The sequence below is a fragment of the Corvus moneduloides genome, chromosome 4 (genome assembly GCF_009650955.1).
Source record: "Corvus moneduloides isolate bCorMon1 chromosome 4, bCorMon1.pri, whole genome shotgun sequence".
Taxonomy (NCBI): domain Eukaryota; kingdom Metazoa; phylum Chordata; class Aves; order Passeriformes; family Corvidae; genus Corvus; species Corvus moneduloides.
Window position 1 is genome coordinate 41,724,434 of NC_045479.1, and position 23,892 is coordinate 41,748,325.

At 43.8% G+C, this 23,892-nt stretch overlaps 1 protein-coding gene across 2 annotated transcripts in view; it reads right to left on the reverse strand.

Moving 5' to 3' along the window:
- The window catches only part of SRGAP1 (SLIT-ROBO Rho GTPase activating protein 1), a 146,843-nt gene extending 125,446 nt beyond the window's left edge, over positions 1 to 21,397 (reverse strand). Inside the window, exon 1 of one of the 2 annotated variants that reach the window (XM_032106146.1) lies at positions 21,114 to 21,397. In XM_032106146.1, coding sequence (XP_031962037.1) covers positions 21,114 to 21,180 — 67 coding nt within the window. In that variant the 5' untranslated portion in view covers positions 21,181 to 21,397. The remainder of the gene's footprint in view (positions 1 to 21,113) is intronic. The other variant, XM_032106147.1, reaches the window with a different exon arrangement.
- Between the last annotated feature and the right edge of the window lie 2,495 nt (positions 21,398 to 23,892).

A 23,892-nucleotide genomic window follows, 5' to 3' on the forward strand; every position in this document is an offset into this window, starting at 1 on the left:
ACAGGAGGTCTCTGGAGCACCCTGAAAATAGCCTCCTGACATGGGTGATTAAGGAGCCAAAAAGGGAGGATATTCTGTTACACTTACAAATCGGAAAAAACCAGCCAGGAATGTGAAGGCTGGAGCAGTCATGGCTGCAATGACCATAAGATGATGGAATTCAGGATGGTATGAGGAAGGAACAAAACAAATAGCAGGACAACAGCCCTGGACCTTAGGAGAGCAGACTCTGGTCAGTTCAGGGACCTGCTAGCAGCAGGACAACTGATTGGTTTTCAAGGATCACCTCCTCCAAGTTCAAGAATGGTATGCCCTGGTGAGGAGCACATCAAGCAAGAGTGGCAGGAAGGCTAAACAGGTGAACAAGGAGCTCCTGACAAAACTCAAACATAAGAAGGAGGCATATGAGAGGCAGCCCAGGAAGAAGACACTATCCAAGAATGCAAGGAGAAAGTTAGGAAAGCCAAAGCCTGTCTGATACGGCATCTGGCTAGAGACATGAAGGACAGCAAGAAGGGCTTCTGCTAGTAGATCAACAACAAAAGGAAGATGAGGGAAAAATGTGGGACCACTGCTGAATGGAGCAGAGAACATGGTGACAAGGGACAGAGAAAATGCAGGTATGTTCAATGGCATCTTCACTTTGGACTTGAGTGGCAAGATTTGGCTTTGGCATTCTCAGGTTCCTGAGACCTATGGGAAAGTCAGGCATGACTTACCTTTGGAACAAGTGAATTAGTCTAGCAAACACGCAAATTGGACATACCTAAGTGCACTAGACCTGATGGAACACATCCATGAATGCTGAGAGCTGGTTAATGCCATTAGAAGGCAATTCTTGAATATCTTCACAGGGTCATTAACTATTGGGAGAGGTTCCTCAGGACAAGAGAAAAGCAAATGCAACTCTTATACTCAAGAGGGAAAAGAAGAAAGACCCAGGAACTAAAGTTCAGCCAGGACCCCAGGGAAGGTGAAAGAGAAAGTAATTCTGGAAATACTTTCCAAACATGTTAAGGACAAGAAGGTGATTTCAAATAGTTGGTATGCAGTTTTGAAGGAAAATCAGGATTGACTAACCTGGCAACCTTCTACAATTAGATGATTCCCTGGGCAGAGGAGAGAAGAACACAGAATATTGTCTATCTTGATTTTAGTAAGGCTTCCAGCACTGTTCCCCTACAATATCCTCATGGAAAAACTGATAGAAGTATGTACTAGATGAATAAACACTGGGGTGGACTGAAAGCTCATTGAACTGTCAATCTCAAAGATTTACAATCAGCAATATGAAGTCCAGCTGGCAGGCAGTCATTAGTGGCATACCCCAGGGGCTGATACTGGGGCCACTACTCTTTTAACATCTTCATTAATGACCTGGATGATTGGTCAGAGGGCATCCTCAGCAAACCTACAAATAATACAAAACTGAGAAGAGAAAGTTGATACAACATATGGTTGAATCAACTTCCATTCAAAGGGACCTCAGTAGGCTGGAGAAATGGACAGATGTGAACCTCATAACATTTACCAAAGGGAAGTTCAAACTTCTGCACCTGCAGGCACCCGTACACAATACAGACTGGGAAGCTGCTTGACAAAAAACGTCTTGATGAACACCAAGTTAAACATGAGTCCACAATGAGTCCTTGTGGTAAAGAAAGCCAGCAGCCTCCTAGGTTGCACTAGGAAGGAATTGCCAGCACAGAGAGGAAGATTTTTTGTCTCTACTCAAAACTGCTAAGATCTCATCTGCAGTGCTGTGTCCAGTTCTGGGCTCTCCAGTCCAATGGGAGTACTGGAGTGAGTTCAGCAAAGGACCACAAAAATGATTAAAGCACTAGAGCAACTTTCGTCCTGAAGAAGAAAAGGTTCAAGATGGATCTTAACAATGAGTAAAAATATTAAATGGGAAACAGAGGGAAGGAAGAGAGAAGACAGAGCCAGACTCTTCTCAGCAATGCCCACTGAAAGAACAAGAGGTAACAGGCACTAATTGATATTCAGGAAAAAAATACCTTTTTGAATTTCCACTCTTAGGTTACTAATGTCTCCCTTACACAAAGCCACTGTACTGATCCTTGTGACAAAGAAGAACCAGTCATGATCAAGTCAGGCAACAGGAAGAGCCATTTACTAGCACATTCTATAAATGCAACACAATCTCCCTGTCTCTCCCTCCTGGTAAAGAATCCCACATGCCAGCTGAGGTTGTACCAAGAGGAGGGAGTAAATTAGCTTTATTTGGCAAATATATTACTCATATGGGATGTACTAAAGGGGATGCAAGATGTGGGTAAGGGCAGGAGGTTTCAGTAAATTTCAAGTATACTGCTACTATGAAGTATCCTTTACACCTCCACAACCGAGATGCTGTTCTGCACTTAAAGTGGAGTTTACTGCTCACCCAGTAAAACTGGAACATTTTTCTAGAACATTCCACAGAACAAAATTTTGAGCAAAGATCACATCAGTTATTTAACATAAAGGGCTCTGCCCTTCCTTTCCCAAAGTCCAATGAAGCCAATAGTTGCTTTCTTCTGAATTTAGCAAATTTGGTTAGGTCCTTTAAAGGGACATGGATTTTGCTTTGTAAAATGTTCTCCTGATAGGACTGAGCAGAAGGCTGTAAAATACCAAAGAGATAGGTAATTAGGGAAATGGACTACCTCGAACCATGTCCGAGAGCTCTTCTACCTAAACAGCAGCAGAATCAATAGTTTCCCAGACAACAGCAGTCTTTTGTCATTGTTGGATTTGGCATTTAAACTGCAGAGGACAGGCATAAGACAGATGACCAAATTCACCACCACCATCTTTTTGAGGCTTTCCTTTAAAAAACTCATTTAAGACAGATTATTCCATTGTCTCATAACACATAATAAGCCAGTAAACATTAAATAAACTAGTGCAAAGAAAGCCAGCTTCAAATCTGCTAGGCTTCCTCTTACCAGTGTCTGATGGGAAGAGGAGACTTGGTTTTTTTAATTTCAGAAACAAATTAAGAAACCCTTGAAGCTATTAGGTATTATTCCTTAAAAGTGCCAGTTTTATAATCTATTGCACACTAGCAACTTGCTGAGGCTGTAGATAAGGTTACTGACTTCAAGACCTCAACAACACAGAGCAAGGTACACCCCAGAACACGCCAGAAAAGATTTATTATCATTCTTTATGTTTAAAGGAAATACTGCATTGTATTTAGGTCACACAAAGTAAGTACAAAGTTGAGTAAGGGAAGAATGCAATTACAATGCATGTACATACCTAACCCAACACATTCGAACCACGTAAACATTTCTATTAATTTTACACTGCAATAAAGGTATCTCCCGGATGACAAATTAAAGACAGCAAGAAACCCTCAAACCACCAAATGAGTTGAAAAACATCTCCTTAAAATGTCTTGACTTGGATGCTCAGGGATTGGGAGAAGGCAAATTATGTTTTAACAGTTTCCCAAGTAAAAACTATCCGGTTTATTGTAAACCCAGCACTTAACTTTGTAAATAGATGTGCTTCTTCCAAACTTCCTTCACCCCTCCATTGTTTTATTTATCTGATTTAATGCAAGTTTCTCTTACACAAAGCAAAAAAGAATGCAACTGAAACTCCTGTCCTAAATAAAGGTTTCCTTGTTCTATTATGAACCTTACTTGACTGCTCAATACTATTGCCCAGAAGAACAATACATATTTAAATCTCTAATCCCCACAAGGGAAGAGAGTCCATTTGGAATTCTGCAGTAACTATAACAACCTTGCTTGGGGACAAAATACTGTTAAAAAATATGTGTTAATCTAAACTTACTTCCTGACTCTTAACACTCCACACCCTGTAACCACTGATCTTTACATTTCTAAGAATTTGTACACTTACAGTCATGTGCAGCTGCCTCCTGCACCAGCACAGGAGGTTTGAACTGTGGAGAGGATGGAAGTACAGACCACTACGACACAGAGTTACTCTGTTAGGTATAGTGCCACAATACACCACAGGATTCACACTACACCCATGAGACTTTTAGAAACAAAAGGGACCCACCTCCACAAACACCCACATCTCTCAAACTCTAGCCCGGGTAATCAGTAGGAAGACATTTAGGACAGCAGCTTTCAGACAGGCTATAGATTTTGTACTCAAAGATAAAAGCGACCAAGAACTTCATTCCACTCAGATGCAAAACTTTGTTTTCCACTTTGGATTTTTGTAGAGACCCTGCAGATATGAGCCTGCAGCTAAATGAGCTATTTATCCTGCAGGATGATAAAGAACCACAATACCAATATCACTCGTAAATTCCATCAGTGAGAGCCACTTGCTGAACACACTATCTTATTAGAAATTTGCAGATGACTATTGAAATGGTGGTGTTCAGTTCTGTTTGTGGACATAATATAATCCAAGAGGCTCCCAAGGGAAACGACTTACAGCTCCTCATTCATCTTCTGACCTGGCATATTACCATCCTACACATAACTCCAAGTACAATCACAATACAGGCAAGTGTGCACTCAGTAGTGGGACAGCATCTGCAACCAGTCCCCAGACATGTAACGTGGTACCACATACCCCAATTACGTGATACGCATTTCAGGTCACATGACAACAGCATAGCTAGTCACAACAGAACGAGGGCATGTAGGTTTCTAAGGAAGTACAGTAGAAAGCAAGATTTTGGTTACAAAAAAACCCCCCAACAACGAACAAAAGCCCCTCCACCCACACAAAAACCCTTGTAAAAATAACGAGGCCCATGGCTTGCCCCAAAATCCTACCTGGAGCAGCTCTCTGATGGAGGTGATTCTGATAGCCTGGACCTAGTCTAGGTTGGCTATGTTTGATCAAGGCTACAGAGTATCATCACAATGAATTCAAGGACTTGCATTACACGTAAAAAAAGTCATCGCTTTCTGGTTAGTGCCCTGTATTTCACATACACACAGATACATCATGTTCAGTAACAAAGTTCTGTCACCAAAATACTTTTCTTATGACAATGTTCAGAAAAATATATAATTTAGGGAATAAATAATATATACCTGTAAAGCAATTCAGTAAACTTATTTGAAACACGAACTCACAGCTTTTTAATATTAACACAACTTTTGTTCATGAGGCAAAAAATAAAATCATTCCTGTTGTTCAATATTCTATGGAACCTTCATTCCTTCAATATTGCAATTTCAAAGCTAAACATATTAATAGGGTCATAAATATTCAGATTATGTAATAAAGACAGTGAAAGCAGACGATAAAATGCTGTTAACATTCATTTACAGCAGCTGGGAAGGCCCTGCCAAATGTTGCTTTACATAACAGGTCGTGACGCTCTGACTGCATTAAGCTTTCTGATCACTCTTCCTTTATCTGCTATGATTTTGAACACAATACGAGACAGCACAGACTAGCCAATGGATTTAGAAGCCCTTTCAAGCACACCACCATTTCAAAGGTTTAAAAGATTAAAACATCAAAAAGAGCCTTGTGGTTACTACATTTGTGCTTTTGCATTTTATAGTGCAGACATGAAAGTGACATTCACATCATTCTCCATTACCTCCACAATTCAATGCCTCCAATAAATTTTAGAAGTGGCTTTATTTTATTGTGCCATGCTTTAGTTAAGCTTTCTGCAAAAAAGGAAGTAACAGTCAGTAACTTGAAAACATCACTTCTACCATTTTCACAAGGCATCTTGAGTACTACTGAAACATTCTGCAATGTATATATAATCCCATCCAGAACCTATGCTAATTTTATTTTATGAATTGCATCTGAGTCAAGTGACAGTTCTTGCTTTGCTTCAGTATATTCTGCATTACATCTCCTTTGTATCAGAACAGTCTCTCCTACACTTAAGAAGCCAGGATTCCCAAAGTATGGATCAGATCCTGCAAGCTCTCAGGCAAGTATCAGTCAGACACATTGACTGTGGGACTAGGTCTGAATGTTCTACTACAAAAAATGATGACTCATGGTTTGATTCATCCGTTTGGCACATGCCCATGCCAAAATTAAGCCAAATCCTTCAGACATCATGGAGATTAGTAGCCCTAGGAAGGTTAAGAGCTCTACTGAGGTCAACAAATTCATGTGCTTCTGAAGTAAGCAAGGCTGTCCTAACAGGACACATAGCAACTATTCTGCTTGTAAAAGCAGCACCACTTCATTCATCCCTCCAATCCTGCGTTAGTTAGCAACTGTTCAGTGCACTGAATGCATTCAAAGCCTAAATCATTAACTGACTGAAATTTTACTGCAGTGGGTCTCAAGCTTTTCCTGTAGCCAAGGCACATCAAAGAGCACTGACATGTCTACACAACTGAGAAGTTTCCTCAGCACCTACCAGTGCCAGCTCCACCCCATCCACATGCAGCACTGCTTCAGCAAGGCCCCCCTCATTGCTTAGGAAACCACCTAAATACCAGACCTTGGCAAAAATCTTACCCATTATAGGAAAAATAAGTTCCCAAAGAGAAACACCAGTTTCATCAATACTCATTTACTGTTGTGAACAAGAACTTGGCACTCCATTATTGATTCAAAAACAGCTACCTTCAGTACACTTAAGGAGACTCTTGTCAGTCCATTCAGACACCCGGAAACAAGATGTCTCTTCACTTTAAATTAAATCCTCTTGCTTACATTAGAGCAGAGTCTTGGCCCTGACTTATGAGAGGCCAAAAGCTTTTTTCTCCCCTAAGTAGTTTGTTTGCAGAAGAACTATACAAAGAGGTATGTCTTCCCAAAATCACAGACTCTTGAGATGAGATTCAAAGGGGTAATTCCAAGGCTATAAACACACTGTAATAGGAATAATGGCCCGTATGACCCTAGTAACAGGTCTGAGTCCCCACTGCACTACACACAGTCTAAGCTGTAACCTAGAAAACTTTTTTCCAGAGCATCTTGCTACAGACCTACAAGTAAGATGGAGTTTTCAGTGATCATAGCTAATCCCATGATCTCCCACACTACTGATATCTTACAAACTGAGAAAAAAAGTAATTGCAGAGATGGAAGTAAAAAAAGGTAATTAAATTAAATTTATTTTCAAATATCCTAACACAAACAATGCTAAGCAAAAACAAAGCCACATAACGTAAACAACATGTGCTTTGCAACTCAGATATTATAACTGAAAAAACAACAGATTACATATAAATAGTTAGGGAACTGAAATTTCTATTAAGTCTTCATATATATGCTATCTCCTTATTTACAGTATCTTCAATACACTTATCCAGTCAGATACTATTTTCCAGTGGAACTACTACTGATTCAGGATGCATTAGCTATTCATTTAACCCAACAGTCAATTATAACTTTTAAAAAATTCACCACATGACTAGTTACAACTATTATCAGATAACTGAATGGAGTGCAGAACAGACCTAAGAACAAACTGTCCTTTCCAACGCAAAACATGCCAGTGCACAAGTTCAGAAGCATACCTGAAGGGTTGCCTTTAATTCACTTTTAAATTAAGTGGAAAAGAATTCAGTCATTTTCATCTTCTTGCCCAATTCTCAGCTATGGCACTCTGCATACAGCTGTTCAAACAATCTGACTTCACCACATATAGCTGCAGCAGTACAAGTAAAGAACAAGCACATTAATACACCAAAGTTAAGTCCCAAGCCAGTAACAAGTAGCTTGGCTTCTTAAAGGACTGCATCCCTACAGAACAGTTCTGCAAACGAAATAACCTGATCAGCTGTCATGACTGATAGAGAGTTCTTCATTTTTCCTCCTTACAGCTATATGAATGCACAGTAATCATTCACCTCTAGTCACTAAACCCCAAAACATTCACTGTTATTTGACTAAAAACTGCAGGTTTGCCTTGGTAATATTTGCAGACCAACTGCCCTTCTCTCCTCCTTAAACATTAGTTGAAGTAATTTTTCTTGCTCTCAAAAAACCCCAAAAATCCCCCCAAAACCCAAAAATCCCACACAAAACAAAAAACCTAAAATTTCACAAATATGAAATAAGTCAGGAATATTTGCTGAGTAAGTTTCTGGTGGCTGCAAAAAAAAAAAGCTGTTTGTGAATCTGCAACTCAGGAACCTGGGGAGCAGAATTGCCATGGGACAGAGGACTGACTATGCTGTACGGAGGGAGTGCTGCAGAAAAAGTCATTGAAGCAAAAGTTCAATCAAACAGACATTCATCTGTGAACCTTTCAAATAACTCTGAGCAAACATTTCTTTCACAGATTATCTGCAAAACTAGAGACAATCTGCCAAAAATTGGCACAAATGCTGGAAGAGCTTTAAGATTAAAAATCATTACAAAGGAAAAAGCTGTGGTTTTTTCTGCATACTGTGATAAAGAAATAAAGTATCCTCTGAATACTCCCCCCTCCAGATTAATAAAGTAAGTATTCTTAATTTAGAATGGTCACATAAACCTCAATCCTACTGTCCTCCTCCTTTTCCATTTCTTTAAAAAGTAGAGCAGGAACACGCTCTTGCTGGAATTCATAGAGAACCCTACCTCTCTGGTGGCTCCTCTAACTACCAGGCAATGGATTCATAATCACCCTGTAAATAATTAAATATTCATTAAGTCTGGGAAAGAGCTTGAGAGCTTCAACAAACAAGAATCCAGGGAGACTAGTCTAAGAATACTGAGTTCCTCAGTTCTCAGGGCAATCATTTGCAAGGTGGGAGATGTGTACTCAAGACTCAATTTTGAGTATGATAAAGGTAGCAAAATATGAAACTAACTCCTCATGTAAACAGTCTAATCTCTAGGAAGGATGCACTGATCAGATTCCTGATGCCGCAATTTCATACACATTTTCACATGGCTCAGCAGAAAAAGCAACATTTTTAGGTCTACTCTGGTGGCAACCCAGATGACATCAGCATGGTTGAGGCTGGCACTTGGTCTCTGCCAGCTGGAGGCAAGGCAGAGACCAAGTCTGGTCTATAAATGTTATACAAATGTATAAGTGTTAGAGATGCTGCATTTCAAACTATACTACAGAATACACACGTAGGCCAGTATATGCAGTCACACAAACATACCAACACCTCTGAAGTGAAGCAGCAACCAAAGTGGAACTAAACGTGGCATCTGAAAGGCAAACACAAGAGCTAGAGTTCTTTCATAAATTTAATCCCATGGGATATTTACACCCTAAGCCTCTTTGAACCTTCATAGAAGACTGAAAACTGCTATTGTAGTTAGGCCTGAGAAAAGACTACCCCCTCCCCCCCCATGGACAGAGGCTATCCTGGAACCACCAGGGAACAACACAGAATTATACTGAACTTCCCAGCAGGCCAATAGCAAAGCATGTGCTTGCAATCTCCTCGAACAGTCCCTCTGAACACCCATACTCTCTCACCAGCAACCCACTAGTTTGCTTGTTAGGGAATATATATTGAAGGAATTACACTTTGGCTCTTATTTTCATTGATTTTTTTCCCTTTTGATACACAGAAGAGGGTTTTTCTTGCTCAACATTATGATTGTCCAGAAAGGTTTCCCAGAGATGAGTCTCTCCTCAGTGCTTAGCCAGATCATGCAGTAGATCCTCCTGGAATTTATGCTAAGGCAGGTGGAAAATACTGTGATTGGTGAACATGACTTTAATAATGGCAAATTGTGCCTGAGAAACTTGGTGGTCTTCTGTAATGTGGGTTACAGCACGACTGGATAAGGAAAGAGCAACATGTCACCTACCTTGACTTGCATAAAGCACTTGATGCTATCCCACACAACATCCTTGTCTCTAAACTGGAGCGTCATGGATTTGACAGATGGACTGCTTGGTGGATAAGGAATGAGCTGGATAGTCTCACTCAAAGAGTTCTGGTCAACAGCTTAACATCCAAATGGAAATCAGCAATGAGTGGTGTTCCTCAGGGGTCTGTATTGGGACCAGGGCTTTTTGACATCTTTATTGGTGACACAGACAATGGGGTTGAATACATGCACTCGCAGCAAGTTTGAGAATGACACCAAGCTGTGTGGTGTGGTTGACACGCTGGAAGGAAGAGATGGCATCTAGAGGCACCTAGACTGGCTTGAGAGGTAGGCCCCTGCAAACCACATGAAGTTCAACAAGGACAAGTGTAAGGTCCTGCATGTAGGTCAGGATAATCCCAAGGACAAATACAGGCTGAACAGAAAATGGATTGAGAGCAGCCCTGAGAAGGACTTGGGAGTGGTGGCTGACAAGAAGCTCAACATGACCTGGCAATGTTGGCCCACATCGTGGCCTGCATCAAAAGGAATGTAGCCAGTGGGCCAAGGTAGGCGATTCTTCCCCTCTACTCCGCTCTAGTGAGACCCCACCTGGAGGGCTGCATCCTGCTCTGGGGCCACCAACATAAGAAGGATGGGGACCTGCTGGAGCAAGTTGAGAGCAGGGCCATGAATATGATCAGAGGTCTGGAGCACCTCTCCTATGAGGACAGGCTGAGAGAGTTGGTGCTGCTCAGCCTGGAGAAGAGAAGGCTCAGAGGAGACCTCAGAGCAGCCTTCCAGTACCTAAAGGGAATAAGAGAGCTGGACAGGGAATATTTACAAAGGCGTGTAGTCATAGGAGAAGGGGTAATGGCTTTGAACCGAAAGTAGCTTTAGATTAGATACAAGGAAGAAATTCTTTAAGAGTAGTGAGGCACAGGAACAGGTTGCCAGAGAAACTGGGGCTGGCCCATCCCTGGAAGTGTTTAAGGCCAGTCTGGATGAGGCTTTAAGCAACCTGATACACTGGAAGTTGTCCCTGGCTATGGAAATACATGATCACTTAAGGACCCTTCCAGCCCAAAACATTCTATGTTCTGAAAGACAGGCAAAAGCTGCAAAGCAAATCTTATGTGCATTGGCTACTTGGTCTGTGTTAGTTAAAAGTTATCTTTGCTCTTTCACCACCCTTTCAATACTGCATGTCTCACTGCAGTCCAGTGCATCACGCATATATTTCACAAGGTATTTTTAGACATAAAAACAGTCTCGTAAGGAAAAGGTGCTCCAGTTTTCTGGATGTAGGTACAGTCAGCCAAAGCCACGCTTAATTCAGTATTCACCTCCCCTTGTTCTGCTGTTAGGAGGTAGAAGCAGCACTAGCGTCTTGCCCAAATACAGACTATTTTTCTTGTCCACAATTTTTCCATTAACATTTTTGTATTTTTCTTTGCTTGAAGTACCAGAAACATCTCCCAAAGGCCAGGTATCATATCTTCCTTGGGTGCTGTTATTCAAAACAATTACCATGATAATACATTAAAACCTTGGTAAAAGACACCTGAAGTAGGAAGAAATCTCACAGGAGGGTTGGAGGAAAAACAATAAAAGGCCCAACTCTCACACCCCGTAACTTCTCAGACACAAAAGAAACCTGAAAAATTAACATTTTATTCCATTTATTCCATTTTATTCCATTCCAAATTTATACATTCTAGCTTAAACAAGTTTGTTGACAGCTGTCTGCCCAGAATGCAATGAGCTACAAGAAACAGTATGCTCCTGGCTGCTTTTTTCCTCATTAAGGCCACATGATCAAGTTCACAAGGTGTAGTGTATTCCACCATCCCACAGGTAAAGTGGGAATACTGCTTAAGAAGCACAGGATTTGACCCACAACTACAATATCACGGCATCAGAAGTGGCTGGTAATTAAAGGATTACAATACAGTCCGCAATAATCCGATGAGCTCGGCTCCAGATGCACATAGACTGCTTGTCGCAGGCTGCTGGGGAAGAAGTGATGCCACGCATGCATGACAGCACTTGCTGCCACCAGGCTCCTCCATGGCACTCTGGGACGAGAGGAGCACCTAGCAGGTGGGGACCTGCTACCTGCTCTGAGTTCCCTCATCTCTTCTGCACAGGGGAACCTTCTCCCACTCTGCACATGGTTGTGATTTTAATGCTAAGGTATCTGAGCAGATTAACACTTTGATTCTATTTTCTGTCATTACATTAAGAATCTCCTAATTTTATGCACTGTTACTTGGAAGTTAGGAAGGCACAAATACATGAAAACAGCCTCAAAAAAAGGTACATAATACCAACAATCCTACTACACTGGCCTTAACCTCAAGTAGTCTGCTGGGCAGCAAGCACAGCACAGTTGTTACATTCTTAAACATACCAATTATCCATTTGCAACACAACACACACAAAAGCTAGATTTCTGCTACATAGCTGGTTTCTCAAGGAACTAGGATTAGTTAAGCCAAGAATGCAGACACCAATTTGCAAACTACACAAGGCACCTACGGACAAGATCTTATACACTTTCATTTCTACTCATTGGCAAATCAGTGATTTACAAGAGGTAGAGCTTGCTGCGCTGTCTAACCACTTACAGCAACCTTGGTGTATTAAGTATCCTATGATAAGGGTTAAGAACTTTTTTCTTTTTAGTATGCCTTTTGAGCGCTTGCATAAATACGGTCAAAGAAATAAAAGTAACTTTATGCCTAGCAACTTAATCACAGCAACTACTCACAGAGACCAGTATTGAAGTGCATAACAAAAGGCAAAAGTCTTTCTGGGGTGGTATTTTTTCGCTTTAGTAGAACAAGCAGAATGACAGATCATCTGATCTATATTTTAAAAATTCAATTAAGTGACTTCTAATCATTTCAATTTCTCCATTATTGTGTAAAACAGTAACTTAATTGTTGAGTTAGAAAGTTTCAGTTGAGATGCCTGCTCATCTTGGTACTGAATGAACACTTATTTTATCTTGCCTCTGACCTGATGCTTTAGATTGTTTATCCTCTCTCTGCTTAAAAAAGAATCCGAGGGGAAAGGCAGAGAACAGCAAGGTTTGAAAAAAGACAGGTTGTTGAAAGAACAGAGTCATACAAGAGCTATCACTGAATCTTATTAGACTTCTGGTGTACTCTGTAAACATGAATAGATTCCTCTGATTTTCAGGAAGCAGATACTCTGGAACTAGCTAAAACAGTAGAGACTGCTTTCTTTTCCCATATTAAAGAATGTACACTGGAAGATGAAAGGGGATCAGCCCGTCTCCTTATTTAGTTTTACACACAGAGCAAAGCCAAAAGTGTGCACCACTCCATTTCTGACACCCCGGAAGAAACAAGCAGCATCTTGAAGACTCCCCATGCAAGACAGCACCAACAAACTGCTAGCAGATCCTACATGCAGGGTGATTCAGATGAGCAAGCACTGAGTCAGTTAAGGAGTCTGGATAGTTTACATGAATTTGTAGTCAGTTTTGTTTCCCACAACAGCTAATTATGTAAAGGGTTACAATCATTACTTCCTGGAAGTCATCATCCGGTAAGCCAGCTGCATTTGCTTTTTATTCTGAATATAGCTAACAAGAAATACTGCACCATAAGTGTTCTAATTATACTTTTTGTAACTTCTATTTCACAATAAAAAAACCACTTAGGTCTAGTATATTTCGAGAATGTTTTGGTTAATATGCTAATACAGCTCCCTTGCCTGCTTGTCAGCACTTCTGCATCTATAAAGGAAAGTCTCAGGAGGTTGCAACTGAAACTAAAGCATGTTTTATTGGTCAATAATAGATAACATAACAAAGTTAACAGGAATATTCTAACTGGTGAATCCATGCTCACACTTCTAAGCAAGTTCTACTGAATCTTTTTTGAGAAATAGACAAAGAAGAAGTACTTTTCCCTTCTCACCACCTTAATTAAAAGCAACCCCTCAGATGCTATGATCTAGGTAAACACAGATAAAGAACCCACATACCTTAGGAGAGACTTCATTAAAGTCAAATCAGCAGCACTGTCCTTCACTGGATAGAGTTTGAAGTCAATAACACAGGCCATCTTTAACTTATTTCACAGATATGATTATTAAAGAGTCAAATCATAAAGCATACCCTTTCTCCACAACATTTTCTTAGAGCATTTAGTGGGTTTTCCCTTCCTACCTGCAACACCTACCTCATTAACATGCACCTAAAGCTGGGATTATTTTGTTGTGCCAACTAGGAACTAAACCAAGCACTTACACCTTCCAGAGAAGACAACAGAGTAATGTGAAATCATGGTCATGCCCGTACACAAGCCAGTTCTTGGAAACAGAACATCAGATTTGCTTAGGGTTATTTCAAAAATGCTCATTTTTCATAATGACATTACATCTCAATTTCAGGATTTATCAGTCACCTGCAGGTAAAATTCAGGTTTCCAGTGGGTTGTATGATGCAAGACTGAATATTGCATCTTGAAATTCATACTGGTATATGCCTAAGAAACAGTGACAGAGGAGAACAAATGAGAGGGAAGGAGTTCTTAAAGAGATTTCCTTGATCAGTTACTGAACTGAAGTTAACTGAAAATGGCTTGAGAATATGAGTGCTTTGCCTGGACAAGATGGATTAGCAGGCAGAGTATCGGTAAAACACCTTTAGCCTGCCAGGTGGATGTAACTCACTTGTGACATACTTCAGTGTCTACTAGAAGATGACTTCTCCACAAGCTGCAGAAAACAGTAGGTTCCGGAGGAAGTAGTGCCTCAGGATTATGGCTCCATTACAACAGATCAAAGTGAATTGTTTGTCTTAGAGCACTCCCAAAGGACCAAGCCACCACACAAACTGCCAGAACAGCCTGCAGTTGTTTAAGTCTTGGAAACAAAGGAAAAAACGGTGATAACCAACTCCTTTAGATTTGGTGCCAGATATAGCCTTAGTGATGTAAAAGACACACAGCAAGCAGTCTTCCTGTGCAGATAGCTCTGTCTCTTACCCAAGAGATGAACCCATGCTCTCAGCAATGGCCCTCTGTGCTTCACCCCAAGTGTCTGCTACTGCACAGCCCACCAGCCTCATCCCTGTTATTGGTACACAAGCAGTGATGCCAGTCACTGCACCTTTAACCACTGCTTTCAATTTCCAGCTGTTGCTCTTCTTCCACATGCATATGTATGTACTTACACACATACCCCACAATCTCTTGAACCTCAGAGTGTGGGGCACAGGGCCCAAGAGACAAAAGGCGGGGAAAGAAAAGATGAAATAACTTCAGGAACAAGAGGCTATTCATGACTCACAGCTCCCAGACTGACCAGCACAGTGCAAGGTCAGCTAGCCTCGCCTCACAGATGGCCAACACACTATCGCATCAGCCCAGACAGCTCACAGCAGAGAGTACAGGGCAGATCCCTGGAAGGGTTGGGTCAGTACACAGCAAGGTGGGAGAAGCCACTCACAGAGGAAATGCTGCCATGAGACTAAAACCCGCAGGAAGCAGAGGCAGCAGCACCCCCAGCACAGGCAGCCCTGCTACACATTTAGCCTAATCGCTCACACACAAACAACCCCCCATACTCTTTCAAAGCCTATTTTGCCCTGTGAAAGCCAAGCAGTAAGAGTAGATTAGACTCTAATAAGGATTAATACAAGTTAAGGTAGCAGTGATTTCCACTAGGGAGACCAGAAAGGTTAGATGTGGGATAGCATGACAGATGTAGGAAGGGTTGGGGGAAAAAAAAGGTAAAGGGAAGAACAAACACCACAGGAGCTTGCATTGACACCTGCCTAGCTCCATTTGTGCTCTCCCCCATGTCCATCCCTGTCCAAAGCAGAGATCAGACACGCTGCACTGTCAAGTCATGGTCAGTGATTTCTAACAGGCTGTGTAATGGTCAGCAGGGGACTTCTTATCCAGTCTCAACAGCACTGACCTGCTTTTTTCCAGCACTACCATCCATCACCTCTGACTGACAAGGAGACCAGTTTTCACAAAAGGCAAGACCTAACCCAAGCAAAGTCTGAAGCAGAAAATGGAAAGAAATTCAGATCCCATTCTCTCTTACAGCAGCCACTTCAAAGCTATGTTTAATTTTATTAGCAAGTAGAACTTCAGTTCATAAAAAAGTGACCAATAAAAGATAATGGCAGGAAATTAAATGACCTTAGCATGATTTAGAGCATTGCTCTGCAGCAAAACTGCACAGAAAGTATGCTCGCAGAGGAAAAAAACACCCCAAAGAAATGATCATAAAAAGTTTCCAAATTGCTTCAGAGTCAGAGGCAAGTCAAAACTTCATCTTGGAGACTAACAAAAATGTGGATCTACTAAACATATGCATTAAATATGCACTATGATTGCCATACTGCAAGAAAGAAGCGCTGTTCAGACAACCCATTCACTACTTACCTTTTCACAGGTGCTATAGTAATCAAGACTTTATTCACCTTTAAATTCAAGTAAAATAATAAATGTATCTTCACTGTGGTGCAGGAACATACCAGCTGCAGTGTGTGGTCAAGGCAGGAAAAAAAAATATGTACTCTCCTGACTCTTGGTCATACTTTCAAAAAGGCATGAAGTAAAGATGGGTTTTTTCTTTAATTATATAGAAAGACTAAGAAACCAAAACCTCTGCAGTTCCTCAGTCACGACCTTTGGAAAGCAGGCATTTTGTAGGGTTCGACCATGCCCCAAATAATTTGGTACACAGCATAGTAATAAACCAAGTTCCTTAGCTTTCATTTCAAGAAAGCCGTGGAAGAGTAAGAGTACCAAATACGCTAGTTAACAAAAAAAAACCCCACCACAAACCAAAACAAACCAAAAAACTGTTCAGTTTATGACTGAACTGTCTGAATCTGCAGATACCCCTTTCAGCTGCACAGTCAACTACAAACTTATTTACCTGGACAACTGCAGTTTGTACTCTGAAAGGGAGGATCAGAGAGCCAGGAGAAAATGGCGGGGGAAAAGATAAGGAACTTCATTACACAACGTAACTCCAATTGGAAAACAGCATGGAGAACCATATCCTTTCTGTATCAGACAGAGTCCTGTGTGTGGTCAAGTTCTTTGACCAGAAAAATTTCTGCTAAACCACACTTGATAAACTTGAACTTTGAAAACTGGCATCTATTAATCAGATTTTTTTTTTAAATAAACCTCAAGAATTCTGGTATCATCCAAGGTACCGAATATTTCATTACAAATATTTTATTCAAAACAGCTATCAGTTTACTAAACAGCCCAATTTGTACTTCAGAACTCAGCCTTTTCTCAGAGAGGCTCCTGGTGTTGTTTTAATGTGAAGTTGAAATTCAGGTTCACAATTTAGAATTTTCGTTTTCCATAAAAATTAATTACGCAATATAACACAGACTGCTACCGAGTCTTTGGGATGAAAAATAGAAGTATTTTGTTCTGAAGAAGGCCATGCAAATATTGATCTTGGGGAAGTGTCTTCCTCCACAAACTGCTTTTGGGCTTGCATTTCAACTAGGTCATTTCCAACCGAAAAATGAAGGTGAAAAAAGGAGGGATCTAAGCAGCTCTTCCCTCGGTCCATTTCCGTTGGAGATGCATTTGCTTAAGCAGGCTAAGAGACTTAAACTCCAATGCTTCCCAACAGTTCAGGCCATATGGATCATCTCTCTGAAGAGACAGGCCCAGATAATTAGACAGTACAGTGCTTACCTAGTCAAAGCACATTTCTCCTGCACATGGAAGGCCAGTTGAAAGTCCTAAGAATGCAAACATGCCAGTTTAACATGAATGATTGAAAAGCTCCGGAGCAGTAAATCCCCAATCCTCTGCTACCACAACAGATTTATTTTTCAGAAGGATAAATTTCCAAAGGGAGCCAGGTATTCAAGATCTCACCAGCTCACCCTTTACCATACTCAAGACATCTACCCACGGACATCAGAGGATGCTCTAGTATTTCTTCGCTACTGTGAACTGCTCACTAACTTTATCAATAGACACTACCTGAAATTATCAGCAGTACCAAGGAGCAGCCGGTCCCCAGAATACAAAAGGTATGATGGGCTACTATAGTCAATTGAGCCTTGAGTTAAGGCATGCTGTCTATAAATCTAACAGGGTCATATTCCAGAAAGTTAGTACTTGGCTCATAACCATACCACCAGTCTGTTGCTCATCTAAAAAGTATTCCTTCCATGTTCTAGCTCTAGTTGTATCCCCCACACCAGTTGTAAGGTTGGTAAAAGTACCTCTAATGACTTCAGAGTGCAAATAAAATTACCACATTCTTCAGAAAAACACAGATACAACTGATACTGTGGATGACCAGGAATATTTTATTAGTTATTTTACTTCCCAGGTGCCTTTATGTCTACAAAGTAAGGTACCTATGCCATCATAATATTCTTACATCTCCCAGAACAACAGGTATAGGTATCCAGCTAGACAGATCTAACTTTGGTATTAAGACATCCTTAAGAAATATCCTTCTGCTTTCTATACAATGTGCAGGGAAGTAAACACACCTTACTGCTTCAACTGGGACATGTCTTGAGAGAAGTCAGACTGAAGAACAGGGACATTGCAAAAAAATGTGCAATAAAATGTTCTGCCCAACAAGTCAGAAGTACTTTGTTTACTTCAGCTTGACAAACAGGTAACATTTACAGACTTTGGCTGTTGGTTTAGTAGAGGTCATATAGGAACAGCAGAATCTAGTGATACTGCTAAAAATCCAAGGAGAAGAGGTCAGTTTACACCACTCAGGAGCCAGGCACAACAATTAACATCTGTTACTGCTTCCTATTTGAGGAGTTAAGAGCAGAAAAGCTATGTGAAGAATGGCACTATCAAATCCTAATTTCCAATTATGGCACCATATACACATCCTACAGGCCATGTACATTACAGGCCCCTCTTCCTCCAGTATCAATATTCAGACATCTTAGGACAGGATTTACAAAGGCACACATCAGTGGCATTCTTTCTGAAGAACTAACGCTGATGCTCAGCAACCTGGGCAATGCAGTCTCACAACAAGGTATGGGAGATCCGTGCTGTTGCGCTCCTGTGTACACGCCTGTCCAGAGGACCTCAAATGGCCAGTCTGCTGCCCAGTTGTCCACATCCTTCAGCAACTACACACATCAGCAGTGAGAAATCAGCTAGCCACAGCAAACACCAGAAATCAGAGGCAGCAAAAGCAATTTGGCCACACCCTTTCTCCTAACCTAATATAAGAAATTCCAAGCAGTATATAGGGATCTGACTTTCCTGAATTTACATTCCCTTAGAGCTACCTTGCTGGCTAACAAGGGCTGATTCCTTAGGCCTTGAACCCTCAATATCAAAAAGATTTTCAAGGTATCACACAGTGGTATCACTGCTTTTTTATAGTATCACTGAGCTGGTGTCAAGCAGAATTGTATCTTAGCACAGACAGTTCATGCCACCTGAAATACAATTGTAGTGATGCTGGTTAAAGAAAAAGCATCTCTGACTACATTTGCTAGCCCAGCATACTTTTTCAAACGGCTGCTAATCAACAATTCAGGCAAGACAGTTGGGTGGGACCAGACTGCACACACCCCAGACCACCACAAAGAAGCAAATCAAGTTAAAATTCCTATTAAGCTATATTTACAAATGCCATCTCCCTCTGCGATTATGACGGGGGACCATGATACCAAAGGAGAGCCAGGTTATCAGTGGTACTTTATGCCTTCATCTTTGGTGTCTTTTGAAATGAGGCAATATATGTAGCTGAAGGGCATGGTATTTTTTCTTCATTATTCAAAAGAAAAGACTGGCATATATAGCAACTGGCTGCAGATAATAAAGGCTGAGCCTTTAACAATCAAGTTAGGAGGAGGCAAAGAACAGTCTGCACACTCTGCAATGAGCTTGAGATCTCGAACATTTTTCATGCTCAGTGACCAAGACAAATCTGCACCATGTCCACAGAGAAGCAAAAGCACCAACCCTTCAATGGCTCAATGGCAGTGAATACAACAGCTGTGCGAGAACTGTCTTGGACCTGCCCATGTCAGACACTTGAAGCATGGCCTATCTGCCAGCTCAGACCCCTCACTGCCCACCTATCTGGCAGATCTCTTATTTTAAGCCTAGATCCTTTTCTGGATACAAAAAGACTTTCAATAGTGACAGGTATTTTTCACAAAAAGTTAAGCTTAGAAAGAAAAAAATTCAAAAACTACCTCTTTACTTTTAAGAGGAAAAACCTAAACAAAACTACAAGCATTGCCTTGAAAAATTAATGTCATAAGATCGAGTAAGAGGAAAAAATATTGTGCTAGTACACAAAGTCAATAAATATTTCAACAGCTGAGGAGTGGTCCCTCCCACCCTCTTCCAGATGCCTCATATAGAAGGTCCCCAGCCCTTGCCTGCGTGGGGCAGGAAGGCTGTTCCTGAAGCCCATGGACCTGCATGAGGACACGCTCCATCTCTGCACATCGCAGACTGTTGGCAGCACCAAGGAGGGAGCACCCTACCTATGTAAAGAGCGCACCAGTATCATTTTAAAAAGCAGAGTTCAGGTGCTGCATAGCTTTTTAAATGCCGTGTTTCAGGTTTACATCCATCACTGGATTTCTTACAATTTATGTATTATGCAATATTTTCCCCGACAGCACCCAGAAGGATGCGCTCCAAGAGACCCACACCCCATTGCCATGTCGCTACTTTCCCAATCTCCGTTCCGCCCAAGACACTGGCAGAGGGAAAACGCTAGGCGAGGAAACTCGAGGGTCTGGAAGCGTCAGTGGCTCAAGCCAGGATCTGCCGGCGCTGTCCTTGGCACAATAGTTGAATGCGATACAGCCGGGCAATGCGAGGCTCAAATACTTCCTGGGATGGCTGAATGGGCTCATTCAGTAGACAAGGATAATTCTTTATTAGCCATCTTCTACAGCCCGGCACAGAAACTACAGCCCTAAGAGGAGGGTGGAGGACACCAGCCATGTGCCTCAAGAAAGGGGTATGGCTTAGCATTGTCTCCCGCCTCAGTAATTGCCAAGCTTTTTTTTTTTTGTCCTCCCTTTCCCCTTCCCCCCCTCCCACCCCCCCGCCGGCTGTTACGAAGTCGGTGGAGGAAGGGAAGGTGCTCGGCCGGGGCCGGGCTGTGGCCGAGCCGCCGCAGCTGCCGTCCGGCCCCAGCCCCTCGGACCCACCGGCGCCGCTCGGAGCGCTGGGGGTGGGGGGGTGGGGGGGAGCAGCCTCCGCCGCCCTCTCGCCGCTCCCTCCCGCCCCGAAGTTCGGGAAACTGGGACCGGCCGCCCCGCCGGCGCTGGAGGTTCGGCCGGCAGCCGGAGGAAGGGGCCGGCACGACGCCCGGCCCCCGCGGCGGTTCTCCCGCTGCCTCCCCGCTCTTACCTTTCACTTGACTTTCATACTCCGCTATAATCTCTTTGTCCTTTTTGAATCTGCTCGGGGTTGACATTATCCACTCGCTTCTTCCGCTCCTTCGCCTTGTTCTAAATTATTTTTACTAATTATTCTTGTTTTTCTGGAGGAGCTCCCAAGTTGTGTCAGGCGGCCGCAAGCCCGAGCGAGCGCGGCGGCCGGGGAGGCGGCGGGCGCTGGCCCCGCGGGAGCACCGCCGGCACCGGAGGCGGCGAGGCGGGGAGCGGCGATCAGACTAACCCCGGCGCGGGCACCATCGCCTCCCGGCACCGCCGCCGGCAGCAACGCGGTCCGCGGCCCGGGGCCGCCGCAGGGCGGGGCGGCGGAGCAGTGGCCGCGGGGCACCCGCTTCCACTAGGCGAGGGCGGGGGCCCGCCGGCTGCGCCCCACCATTGTTATCTCTCCTCACGCACCCGGGAGAGGGGAAGAGAAGCAGGGAGACAGCGGTGGGCGAGAGGCAGGCGGCCGCGCTCAGTCCGTACGCCAGAGGCACTGCTTACTGCTGCCGCCGCGCTCGCCTGGGTGGGAACTCGGGGCCGGCGCCCCGCCGTCACTAACCCCGGGCGGCAGCGCCGCGGCGCATGTCCCAACCTCGAGGGGCGAACAGTCACCGGCTCGGGGCGGCTCCCCCGCCGCGCCCTGGAGAGGTGTCTCCGGGAATAAACTTCTCCCCGCCCTCCCGCCGCTGTCTCCTCCCTTCCTGCCTGCCCGCCCGCCTCCGGTCCTCGCTCGCCTTGTCCGCCCGTTCCGCCTCCTCGCCGGCGGCCGGCCACCGCCCCGGGCCAGACCCGTGGGCGCAGCGCCCGCCTGAGCCGTTCGGCCGGCAGCCGGAGGCCCAGCAGCCGTGGGGGGTTCGGGCTCGGGCGGGGGTGGGAGGAGGGAGATCCCCGCCCTGCCGCCCCCATCGAGCACATGGTGGCCGGATGCCCTCGGGGAACAGGGGTGTGAGGCCGCGGCACATCTACAGAAGGCCCTTCATCCGGCGGGGAAAGTTAAAGACCCGTGCTGCCCACAGCGCCAAGCGGCGCGGGGAGGGGGAAGCCGGGGGGAACAAGTGGCCTTTAGGGACCCCATGTGCCTCCCCAGTGTCTCCAGAGGCAGGGCACGGCTGCACCGGTGTGCGTAGGGGGCCGGACCCGGGGGGGCAGAGCATGGCAGCACGTAAGGGGAGAGCTGCACCCTCAGCACAGCAGATCTTGCTTCCACCGTCCTTGTCTGCCCAGTGCTCCCCTACGGGTGCAGCTTGTTCTCGAGGGCAGGAGTGCCAGCATGCCTGTGTGGGGCACTCCCCACAGCTCTTGGGGGAAGCAAGCAAGGCTCAAAATGCTGCTCCGTTGAGCTGCTGTGCATGGCACGCATCGGGGCTGGCCCTGTGTGACAGTCACGTTCAATGCCAGCCTTAGAAGGATGGATTCCAGCCCAGCAAGTGGTGGTGGACAGCCCTCCCTGCAAAGCTGGGACTGGGAAAAGGGGAAGGTGGCCCAGGAGGGCAAGAATAGCTGAAATTTGGAGCACGAGGTGAGTTGTCAAAGGGCATAAGTGACCCAGGCATGCCCTTGGTCCATGGTGTCTCCAGCTGTAGTGGGGACAGCCTTCTCTGCCTGAAGAGCTGAAACCTGGTTCAGCCCTTGGAGGCTGTGGAGGATGAGAACTGGCTGCCAGCTCTGCAGGTGCAGTTGAGACCATGCCTGCCAGGAGTCAAGCACAGTGGTTCACAGAGCTGGTAGCCATGCTTGTCCAAGGTCCCTGGCTGTAAGGTTGGGACTGCAGAAGGGCTCAGGTGTGGCTCAGGTTGTACAACCCACTTTTCTTTTAGACCCAGCTGCTGTGAAATTTTGCTTTTGCCAGAGAAGAGCTTTCTGAAAAAAAACCATTGAAAAAGCAGAATGATGGACACTGCTGCCTTGTGATGAACAAAGAATGTGTTGTCATTCATGCGTCAAAGCCAAAAGTCAAAGCAAGGCACAGCTTCAGACTTTGAGCTGCAGGGAGGTCAGCTCTGAGGAGGTTCAAAACAGGCAGGGGACATTCTGGAGACAGAGGCCTCCACTGATGTCAGGGATGTCCAGGAGTGATTAAGCAAAGATGCACACTATTCACAATGAATTTCCAAAGATAGCTGCTGTATAATTTGTGTAGTGAAATTTCCAAGAGATCCTACCTTGGACAGCTAGCCCTGATGCTGCCAGGACTTAACTCTTCAGGACAAGTGAATTGTGGGATCATCTGCAACTGGGAAGGTTCAAGGTTCAGCTACCCAGTAATTTGGCTGGATTTGAGCTTGAGTGCTATGGGGACCTGGTGCTCAGAGATCACTGGCACAATTAACTGTACTCATGAAGACATTCTTGCTTTAATTCTTATAAGCACGTTGCCTTGGTTGTTAGAGTTGCTCACTTCCACACCTCTGCATTTCAACAGTAAGTGTACATTTGTCCTTTGCAGTTCATCTTTCATTAGGTACCATGCTCTTCCTGCTAGGGGATCAGGGTAACAGGATTCCTGTTCCCTTTTCTTTCTTCATGTGTTGTTCTCTGTAATTTTATTACATATCTTCCTCTTGCCCTGCCAGTGCAATCTTTGTCCAGCTCTGATCCCAATTCAGATCACCTAATGCTATCTTAGTACAGGAGGTTATTGTCTAAAACCAATTTAAAAATTTAAGTTGGATAGTCAAATTATATCCCTTGAATAAGAAGCCTAGCCTCAAAAGAGCAGTCATCTCTGTAATCCCAGCCACTTTGATTTT